Source organism: Mytilus californianus, unplaced genomic scaffold, assembly GCF_021869535.1.
Source record: "Mytilus californianus isolate M0D057914Y unplaced genomic scaffold, xbMytCali1.0.p SCAF_6, whole genome shotgun sequence".
NCBI classification, from domain to species: Eukaryota; Metazoa; Mollusca; class Bivalvia; order Mytilida; family Mytilidae; genus Mytilus; species Mytilus californianus.
Genome location: NW_026262712.1, coordinates 10,005,563 through 10,017,500, shown reverse-complemented (window position 1 = coordinate 10,017,500; position 11,938 = coordinate 10,005,563). Strand labels below are relative to the sequence as shown.

The following is an 11,938-nucleotide window of genomic DNA, read 5'->3' as shown; positions in this document are numbered from 1 at the left end:
CGATATAGTAAGGTTGTTGTTCGACAAAGGAGCAGATTATGAAAAATGTGACAAATATGGTATGTCAGCTGTAAGTAAGGCTTGTAAATCTGGTTATGCGGAAATAGTAATGTTGTTGTTAGACAAATTAGAAGATTATAAAAAAATGTGACAAAAGAGAACAGTCACCAGTATTGAAGGCTGGTATGCATTATCATACAAAAGGTGTTAGAATGTTATTAGACAAAGGAGCTTTTTATAATAAATGTAACAGTTTCGGCCATTCGCCCGTTATGATGGACTGTAGACAGGGTAATGCAAAAATGGTAAGGATGTTGTTAGACAAAGGAGTAGATTATGATGAATGTGATAATTATGATCAGTCACCTGTATTTATAGCATGTTACTATGTTCATACCAAAATCATAAGGATTTTATTAGACAAAGGAGCCAATTGTAATATATGTAATGATGAGGGTCAGTCACCTTTAATGATAGCTTTTGAACTTGGTCATATAGAAACAGTTAGGATGTTGTTAGACAAAGGAGCAGATTACAATACATGTGACAGTTATGGACGGTCGCTTGTACTGAAGGCATGTATACATGGTCATACAGATATGACAAGAACGTTGTTAGACAAAATGGCTAATTATAATAAATGTGACAAATGGGGTCAATCACCTATACTTGTGGCTTGTAGACATGGTCATACGGAAATAGTAAGAATGCTGCTAGACAAAGGAGCAGATTACAATACATGTGACAGTTATGGCCAGTCGCTCATTATGAAGGCTTGTATACATGGTCATACAGAAATATTAATAATACTGTTAGAAAAAGTGGCAGATTATAATAAATGTGACAAATGGAGTCAGTCACCTTTAATGATGGCTTGTAGATATGGTCACACAGAAATCGTAAGGTTGTTGTTAAACGAAGGAGCAGATTATAATGAACGTAGCAGGAGATATCAGACACCTGTGACTATGGCTTGTAGATTTTGGCATACAGAAATAGTAAGGATGTTGTTAGACAAAGTAGCAGATGATAATATACATCCTTATTTTTGTCTATCATCTTTAATGATTGTTTGTAAGCAAGGTCATACAGAAATAGTAAGGATGTTGTTAGACGAGGGAGCAGATTGTAATAGATGTAACAGGGAGGATCAGACACCTTTAATCATGGCTTGTACATATGGTCATTCAGAAATAGTAAGGTTGTTGTTAGACAAAGGAGCAGATTGTGAAAAATGGGACAAATATGGTCGTTCACCTGTAAGTATTGCTTGTATAGATGGTCATTCAGATATTTTAAGGTTGTTGTTAGACAAAGGAGCAGATTATACAAAATGTGACAAAAATGGTCTGTCAGCTGTAAGTATGGCTTGTAAATATGGTAATGCAGAAATAGTAATGTTGTTGTTAGACAAAGGAGCAGATTATAAGAAATATGACAATCATGTTTGGTAACTGTACTGATGTCTTATGGATATTATCATACAGAAAAAGTATGTTATTATACACATGAATTAATGTAGAAAGCAGTAGCTGCAGGAAGGGCCCTAGTTTGATCCTTATTTTAGAGCCATTTGTTAAACGCAGATATATTCCATGTAATGCACAAACATTCGATAAGTGAAAAAGAAAGATTTTTTCAAGCAGTTTCTTATAGCATTGAAATTGGCATGTTTTGTTTGAATTTGGTGGAAATTGCAATTTATGGTAATTATGACGGAACGAACTATATCTTAATTTGATTTTTTGAGGTCCTATCGAAATTGGTCAGTCCCTTACCACTGTGGACCACTATAACATCGTATGTTCAATAAACAGTCAGCAGTACAACGAAGAGTGTATCTCGGTTATTTAAGATATTGGTAAATATATTTCTTTCATAAGTTGTCAATGTATTGTAAATGTTAGTTTTTTAGATTGGATTTTTTTTTTCATTCTTCTGACATCATGATGTTATACAATTACTGTCTTTTGCGGTTTTATTGACTTTTGAAAAACTGATATTCACTGAGGCCGACAGCCGAAGTGAATATCAGTTTTTTTCAAAAGTCAATTAAACCACATATGTACCGAAACAAAAGACAGTTATTGTTTTATTCCATTTTATGAGAGAAAACAATGTATTTGATGTCAAATATTTACGCAAACCAATTGTATATCAGACATTTTACCATAACGTTACAAAAAAAGCGCGTGGCGTTTAGCGCGGTGAATATTACTTTTCTCCAGGTGAATATGTTTTTTTATCTAAAATCCAATTATTAAAGAGAAAATGTACTAAAATAATATAAATATGGAATAATAGTAGTTTTTGTAAGAAGTTATAATAATAATTTCAGGTAGGACTTAAATACTGAACAAAATCTAACTAGATAATTGAAAGTATTTAACTTTTTCTGTGATGTATATTCTGATGGGCAAAAGTTATAATGAACTGTTTGTTTATGACTTTTAAGATAAACATCTGTTTCCAGTTTAAAGAAGTTACACCATTTAAGAAAATAGTATGTGTTATGTTAATAAAATCATGTTTATGTGTCATATTCATTATCGCTTTTAGAGTTTTCTTGTATTGTAAAGGAAAAGGAGTTAGGTTACTTGTAATATTGTACGTGTTGTTGGTGTACTGATCAAGAAACAAATTGGAATTATTGAGATCTCACGTAACTCCTCATGTGGTTTTTGATTATGTGATTACTTGGCCGTTTTTATAGTGATTATTTGATTACCAGACCAAATATTTCATGATTATTTGATTATTTGATAATAAAGGACTGTATTTTTGAATATTTGATTATCTTGTTAAAAAAAATAATTAATGATTATGTGATTATATTGGCAAAACAAGTGTGCTCATGTGATCACTTGGACACCCCCATGAGGGGCCTCACTAGTTTAACTTCATCACATTCCTAGGTCAGGAACCTCGTTAGTAGTGTCGTATGCCATGTCGTTACGATTTTTTTTTTTATTTGAGAATGGAGTGTTGATGACATATTTTGACTATTTTCCTTTAAACTTTTTAACAACTGCCATCGACTCGGGACGAGTAAGAGCTTCACATTTTACACAGACATCTGTATCTTTGTAAAGACTATATGTTGCCTCTAGATGATTTTTGCTTACTTTTGTCGTTAGGTTGCTGCCTCAATGAATTTACTCCACATCTGCTTCAATTTATATCTATGGTTTAAATATATATAAGTGTGTTTTCATTGTAAAGAAGATTAAATGTTTATATGTGATATTTTATATAATTTGTAAGAGAGAATGATATAAACCTTGATAAAAATGTCACATGATATCTTTTTTTTTTTGTGATTCTTTTTTTATTTATCTTTTTTTCTATTCTTCTACTCTGGTAGAAAAAAAAGGTATAATCTGTAAGTTTTTTTTTATCGCCAGTTGGAGCAGTATTGACGCATAGAGATCCCTTTGTTAATACACAACTCCTTACAAACGACATGGCACTTCACCAAAACTTGCACGGAATCTTCGGCAAGAAAAGAAGTTACAAAAATGCTATGGTGTTAATGTTTTATTTGAATGATTTTTTGGCAATTTTTGGGTTTCCCAAAATATGGACTAGGCAATGTTTGTTGATGTTAGGTTTTTAATCAAACAGCTTGACATAATTCCATGAAACTTGAACAGATTCTTCTACAAGGACATGAAGATGTGTATCTGTTTTTTTAATTATCTAACTGATTGATATTTTGGGTTTCCCATACAAAAATGTTGCCTTTGCCATTTCTTGCAAGACTAACACATCGTGTATTGTTTTAATTTTATTTTAAAGTAGAGAAGTTTGGTGATGTTAAAGAAAACTTATTTTTTGCTAATGAATTTTGCGTAGAGTGCATTATCATTGTTATAAAATTCAAATGATTATTCATTACATTGTCCAATATTTAATGTTCTAATATTCTATGATGAAGAAGTCTTAATTTCATATGTTATATAATCTGGATTTTTAAAGTGTATTTGCTATGGTAAAGAAATAACAATGGATGTATCTAATATTAGAAACTCAAATGGATAAGCTTAACAAAATTTTCTACATACATTCTCATATTCGAATAAAAAGTGAATTTATTTCAATAAGCCTTCAATGCATTTTGCAAACTAATTTACTCACACCGAAAACCAATTCATAAAAACATTACTTTTTAACTTATACAAGTTATATACTAGGAATAGACAACATAATTGTGATGTAATTAAAACAATGTAAGAATTATTTTGTTGTTGTGTTTCACATCTAGACATTTGCTCGATCATTAATGTTATCATTTGTAATCAAATGACTGTGGTCAATTGGAGAAATTTACTGTTGTATATTTAAGATTATTATTCATTGCTACAGAGGTTGATTAGTGTATGTAAAAATCGTTGATGAGTATTCATCATGATAGAAGTTTAATTTTATATATGTTGGAATTCACAAATTGTACTATTCATTTTGATAACATTAACATTTATGAAATTTAGTCTTAGATACAGATTTTGTATTGTTTGTTATTGGTTTGAACTAGCTCTCATTAGCTGCAAGTACTCTCAGATCTGCACTTTGTGTCTTTTGTGTTTTTGTTAGTTGTTTTTGTAAGTTGTTTTTTGTATCGGTCTGATGAGTTCAGCCCTTTCCAACTAAGCTAAATGTTTGTTCTTATGTTATGCTGTTACACCACTTTCCAAGGTGAGGGCAGGGTTGAACACCCGCAAACTTGTTTAACCCAGGCATATTTGGTATTTGCTTGTTCTAAATCAGTCTGTAAATCAGTGGTTGTCGTTTGTTGCTGTACACTATATTCGTTTTTCGTTTATCGGTTAACATGTACATAAATAAGGGCGTGTAGTATCTCTTTTGGATTGTCACACATTTGTCATCTCGGTGCCTTTTCTTGTTTACTGTGCGTTATGGGTTTTGCTCATTGTTGAAGGCCGATCAATGACCTATGTTTGCTAACTTCTGTTTTATGTGGTCTCTGGTAGAGAGTTGTTTCATTGTCAAAATTGTTATACCAAATATCCTTAATTTTATATTTATTTACTGATTTAGATTGTAATTTATTATCACAATATGCATTGTGTTATAGATTGGACTTTTAAGATTCATGACTACTAGTATATAAATGTATTCTGGGTATTTTTCATGCTTGACATTGTTTTTGATAAATTTCTAATAAAATGTATTGAAATAGACTGAATGGATGCTTCCAATCACCCAATGTATTCTGGATCAATATTTTCACTTCACTTTTATAGCTTATGTGTGCCTTCCGTTACAAGTAATTTGTTATCATTACTTTTATAGTATACTATACCATATCCGGGGCATCGCGGGTTCGTGACTGAATTAAAGAACCGACGCCTTATTTTCATCCTGGATTTTTAGAATTCGTATTGTTGTTTAAGTAGGACAACCGGATGTGCCTTTTTGGCCATAATGTGATTCAGCAGCGCTCAGTAGTCCTACGCCGAAAATTGGACTATTTTGCATCGGCCGACTTCAACTGAAAAATGGCGAGCTTTTATAAAATTTTTTCATTCGTTTACGGCAAAGGACAGACGGTAAATACTGTTGATTGTAAGCACATCTATAAGAGAAAAATATATGAGTTTGCATATTATTTTCGTTTTCGAACACTAAAATAAAAGGAAGTCTTATTTTTTTTATATCTCAACATAGAAATTCGGATTTCGATTATCTGCACTGTAGAATTAAATAGCGATATTTAAAATGGGTACAAAAAAATATAGTCCTTCGATTTTCTAAAAAAAATTACCTCCTTTTCTCGCTTGTTTTTGTCATCGAAAATCGTAAGGAATAGGGGTGTTCAAACCAGGGCAAAAAATTGTACAAATTCTAATGTAGGGAGCTCAACTTTGTATAGGTTTTTCCTAGCAAGGTCGGTTGAATTAGAAATTGGAAGAGTTTCGGTTATTAAAGTAAATATTTATTAAACCGTCATGAAAAGGTGAATCCTGAATTAGATATGCAATCCCTTAAAAAATAACAATATGTGTCAATAAGTAGTAAAATTATAGATTTTTTTCGAAATTGAAGAAGGCGCCATTTTCGTCTATTGTTCTATTACGTTTTTAGTCTGCTATAATTATAAGCTGTTTCTAAATAAATCTCCGCCTCGATTTTTTTTACACTTTCACATAATAATCTTTGGTAAGTAATGTAAATGTTGTAAAACAATTTGGCACTTCTATCGAGTGGAAATGGAGAACGGTCATCTTTATTTTGTATGTAGACGTTAAGTATAGAGAATGTCAAACTCTCTGCACGTTAAGAACCCTTTCAACACCTCCTTGAGGGTCTGTATGTGACCAGTTACAAGGCCAAATTTCTGTTCCTATCCAATATACCATCATTTTCCAGTGGCAGTCCGAATTCCCCTGACCTTCATCCCATCTATTATAGGACCTGTTAAGGCCGCAAATTGCCTGCCCTGTAAGGGGGAGGCAGTTGGGTTTCGCCGAGTGGAGCGATACGAAAAAAAAATTTGGACCCATTTTATGCAGAAAATTCTATTTTTTCGGGCCTTTTCCATGTATGCATGGTACCTCCCCAGAATTCACCACTTGTTAATTTTTTGTTATATGTCGATACATAAGCGCCTGGAATATATTGAAAATAGTTATAAACCAGAGTTTGATTACGTGTGCCGGTAAAGTAAGAATTTTTTACGCTTTATCCTGCTTTATGACTCTTCACTAGCCATTTTACTTAGTTTTAGGGAAACAATTTGCGAACTTAAAATGAAAGGCCCCCTGAAGAGCTTTTTTGTGGTTTATCAGGCTTTTTTTGCTGTCCCAATCGAGCTATTTTGACATCGTTTCACAGACACAATTTTCAAACCTTAAAATGAAAATGCATACTTAATTGTAACTCATAATTTTAATTATCAAATTTAAATTATCATAACGTAACACTGTTTGTTTACACTGAAAATTTTATTCGGTAAGGCTTTGTCAAATGCTAAGGCGATTTTTCTGTGCCCAGACGAATCCCATCTCTTTATCACTTCTATGCATTCAATATTCCCAGAATTGTCCTTTCTATGTATGTGTAGCATAGCCAGACCACACAATCTGCTTTCCGTCATTGTTGACCTGTTCCATGTTTTAAGGTGCCGTAGGGCAGAAAACGGTCTCTAACAACTGCAAGACCCAACTGGCAAGGCTAACAGAAGCAATAGTATAGTAATTGGGTAGAACTGCGTGTGTTTGATTGCTTGCTCTATGATACATTTTGACCCAATCTCTTTAATAGACGTAAAAGTAACAACCAGTGCTATTAAAATAATGCATGATTTTAACCTTTTTTTTTCTTTTCAGTGTTTTTCTTCATTTTTTATTTATTTTTGTCATCCCGCAATAGGAGGCAATTGTCTACATGCCTCTATGTAATTTACGGTCCTGCCTATACCTATTGTATTTGTTGTTAACTTGTTCTCGTTCTGAATATACATGCAATACTTGCCACTGGGCATTAAGCAACAAACGATTGACGAATCAATCAGGTAGTTTAGACGTTTTTACAAAAATGATAGATTTTAATACTATGACGAAAATAATTTCTTATATTTCTTATCATATTGCATCATTTCAAAAGTATAAAAATATACAGCCGGTGACAAAATGTTTTGCAAAATACAGGTTATATAAAATGCACATGCATTCATTTAGTAAGGAATTAAAACAGAAAAGCATGGTCATTTGACTAAAAATTAATTGTTGGGTTTTTAAAATATCGATATTACTCTTTTTGTAAAAAAAAGTAAATTCTTAAATAAAATAAAATCTCAGAGATATATTCCCTTAAAAATAAAAATCAAACATATAATGCAATCAAGCCTGCATGTATGTATCTGTATTTTCGAAAAACAAATTACCATATTATCTATGATATTATCTCTATTTTAAATATGTATACGTTTTTCAATATATGTTTTGCATTTTTGTATCGAAATTCCCGAAATTTGCCAGAATGCTAGCAAGTTATAAATGCCTGTACCAAGTCAGGAATATGACAGTTGTTATCCATTCGTTTGATGTGTTTGAGCTTTTGATTTTGTCATTTGATTGGGGACTTTCCGTTTTGAATTTTCCTCGGAGTTCAATATTTTTGTGATACTACCTTCAATTTGATCATTTTATAAAAAAAAATATTGGATTGACTCAAGCTAGCAAATAATTGTAGCGAGCGATTAGGAGGTATAACTATAAACCATAACATGACATAAGACAATCACGTTTACGGGTTATGAACTAACTTATAGCTATTGTAACAGACAGAGGAGACATTGGAGCATCGTAAAAAAAAATCAAAAGGGTTTATGTTCGAAAATATGAAGTTAGGGTAAACAAAAATTGTTACTATAACGATACCAATTTTTCTGCACAAGATACGCATTTCGACAATGTCTTTCTGGTGATGCTCGAAGTCAAAATATCTAGATAATTCAAAACTTATTAATAATAAAAGAAGAGTATGTCAAGCTTTGCAATTTTTGAAGTTATAAAGGGCAGAACTCAAGAATGGTAAATACCTCACAACCCAATTTCGAAGTCTCTCTACGCATTGTGTATTAGTTTGATAAAATTTGGATGAGACAAATTTACGAAAAACATTACAATTTTCCATGTTAAAAAGAGGCATAACTCTGGAGTGGTAAGTGACTCATCACCCAAATTAGAACTCTGTCTGCTAGTTTTGGTTCTTATCATTGTGTATGATTTCATAAAATTTGGATGCGAAATACTTCAGTCAAGATGCAGAAAGGACAAAACATGCTATGTTCCCACTTTAAAAGGGGCATAACTCTAGAACGGTTAGTAACTCACCGTCCAAATTCGAATTCTGTCGAGTTTGGCTCTTAGCATTGTGTATGAGTTTTATGAAACTTGCGAGGCAAACTTTACGAGTGCAGAAACGAATATTGGACGGACGGAAGAACGGAAAAGACGGTCAAAGGTAACACTTAATGCCCCCGTAGTGTACAGTGAGTCATAAAAATAAAGAGCTTATAAACTGGAAAGGACAAAAAGTTTAGCCAAAACCTGGCAAGGAAACAGAAATTGCATGAAGATGATACATTTCTTAAGCCCCGGTCACACCTTACCGGATAGCGCGAACGGACGCCGAACGGATAACTTTTTTTCAATCCGTTCATGTCCGTTAGACGTCCGTTCTTATCCGTTAGACGTCCGTCCATATCCGTTTCACGTCCGTTCAGCGTCCGTTTTATCCGTCGACGTCCGTTCTGTCCGGAGGAAAATTTTGAACTTTTGAATTTTAAAACTTTGAACGGACGTCCAACGGATGAAGTGTCCGTTGAACGTCCGGTAGGCGTCCGTTTTTCTACGGTACTCGTCCGTTCCGTTTCCGTTTTGTATCCGTTACTTGTCCGTTATGCATCCGTTGGAGGTCCGGTAGACAAATTCACCAACGGACTTCTACCGGACGTATAACGGATAAAACGGATGATGAACTGATGTGAAACGAATATGAACGGAAGGATAACGGATAAAACGAATACGTACCGAATGTAAAATGGATAAATGCCAATTGAAAATTTCGCGTCAGAAATGCCAATTATTGGTATGTCAGATTTCTTGAGTGTCATGAATGTTTATTATTCATGATGGATCTTGGAGTAAGAGCTCTTCCTTTCCACCCCTACCCTTTGGCTGCATTTTGAAGAATAAACTAAAACCTGTTACACGGAAACTTTTTGATTAATTTAAAGTCACTTGTATGTGATTTACATGTATTAGTATTGCCGCCTTTAATTTTCCGTCTATCTTGTTCATACGTTTTATCCGGTACGCTTCCGTTAGGTGTCCGTTTTATGCGGTACTCGTCCGTTGGATGTACGTTCGACATCCGTTCTGTCCGGTACGTTTCCGTTTCTCGTACGTTGCATATCCTGTGTGTGTCCGTTAGGCATTCGTTACGCGTCCGTTTTATTTGGTCAGTACACCAAAGGACTCCCAACGGATAAAAATTTTGTCCGTTCGGCGTCAGTTCGAGCTATCCGGTAAGGTGTGACCACAGCTTACATTGTAATTTATCTTATCATATCTTGATGTTGCAATAGAATTAAATCACTAGAAATCATAAATTCAAAAACAAAAATTATGGAAATTGTCATTATTTTGATATTTGACTGTTATGATTATTCTACCTATTCCTTATTTATTTCTAAATTTAAATATCAATCTTGAAATTCAATTTTAAAGCAAAAATCCTTATTAAATATATTTTCGCGTATTTACAAAAAGTCATCTATAAAAAAGTCATTTATTTAGTGTATGTTGGTTTTCTTTTTTAGTTTGTCAGGCTGTATCTGAAAAACGAAAACTGTTACCCCTTTTATTATTTTAATTTCTGATGCATTTTTACAAGCAGAATCAACATGTAAAATTTAAGAAAATTCTGTGGAGTAGTTAATTACGTATACTTCGCCTTAATTACGCAGAAAACTTATCAATTATTAATGAGGAAGAGCAAACCGCATGGCTCGCTTTCCGCGACTATCGTCGCAGGCGAGACAAAAATAAGCAAATATATACAGTATTGAAATATTCATTTCTTAGAATAATTGTTGATAATTATGGGTATTTAGTTCGTAGTTCTGAAGAACTGGTAAATAAAGCAAGGACATTGATATACTATATTTATGTTAGCTATTAAAACTTACTATTTTTTTTTATTTCTCAATAATATGCCAGTTATAGTAGGCTAGTGAGTAACCTTTAGTACTCTATAGTTAAACCAATAGCCACTTACAATTAAGCAACCACTAGCATATTGACACACATGTTTTAAATACGGAGCAGAACAATGCGCAAAGATATCAAAGAAAAATAGACCTTTATTCTTTCTCAGATAAATCATGCTTCGAAATATATTACATTTGATATGAACTTGACTTATTTAGAATCATTTAAAAATATATCAGATTTTAATACATAGCAGAAAATGAAAACTTGAATATCTTCTGTCAATCAACATCAGATGAAGTGGAAGGCTTATTGTCCTTTTTAAGTAGGCTTTAGAACTGAAGAACTTTTTCTTTTCTTCTCTTTGTTAATTGTGAATTATGCCAATTTTGTCATATTTTAATTTTTTTAAGATTCCTGACAATAAAACATTGCTATGATATTATTTTGTTTTTGTTTGTATAAAATTCATAGACACCGATTTGGAACTAAAAGTTAACATTTAAGTGTCAAGTTAAATTGCAGGGGGAAAATGTATGATCATTATAAAAAAAAAAGAGAAGATGTGTTACCGGTATGATTGCCAATGAGACAACTATCCGCCAAAATTCAAATGAAGTGGATGTAAGCAGTTATCGGCAACCGTACGGTCTTTTGAGATTTAAACCTATACCATTAAGTCGGCTATAAAAAGACACGGACATGAAAAATTCGATGCAATTCATTAAAGAAAACAAACAGTCTAATTTATAACAAACCAATTTACGAAAAACAAAATATGACAGACATGAACTAACGACAACCATTGAACTACAGGCTCCTGACTCGGTACAGACACGTAAAGAATGAAGCGGGGTTAATCATGTTTATTAGAGCTCAACCCTCCCTGAACCTGTGACAGGGGTGTTACAGTACAAAATAACCTAACTCATCAGATCGATATAAAGCAGAAAAACATCTAACAAAAACACAGGACGGACGTGGCAGGGTATTTATACATCTCTAACAACAAAACAGACATAATCAGAAGATAATAAATCTATCTGTACTCGCTACGAAATCGGAAAGCGTTCGACAAGCCACGTTTTCCGTCTTGCATCTAAACCTCGTTTATAAGTATACTTTTATATTTTCTGAAATTTTACGTAAACAGTAATGTTGTTTTTTGCAATCAACTTCGCCTCTGGATCCCACACTAG

At 33.0% G+C, this 11,938-nt stretch overlaps 1 protein-coding gene across 1 annotated transcript in view; it reads left to right on the top strand.

Moving 5' to 3' along the window:
- Positions 1-1,454, top strand: part of LOC127705514 (ankyrin repeat domain-containing protein 50-like) — a 1,936-nt gene extending 482 nt beyond the window's left edge. The window contains exons 1-2 of the mRNA XM_052209842.1: positions 1-59; positions 1,084-1,454. The exon at positions 1-59 is cut by the window's left edge and continues 482 nt beyond it. Of these exons, the coding sequence (XP_052065802.1) occupies positions 1-59; positions 1,084-1,454 (430 nt within the window). The remainder of the gene's footprint in view (positions 60-1,083) is intronic.
- Positions 1,455-11,938: the final 10,484 nt, after the last annotated feature.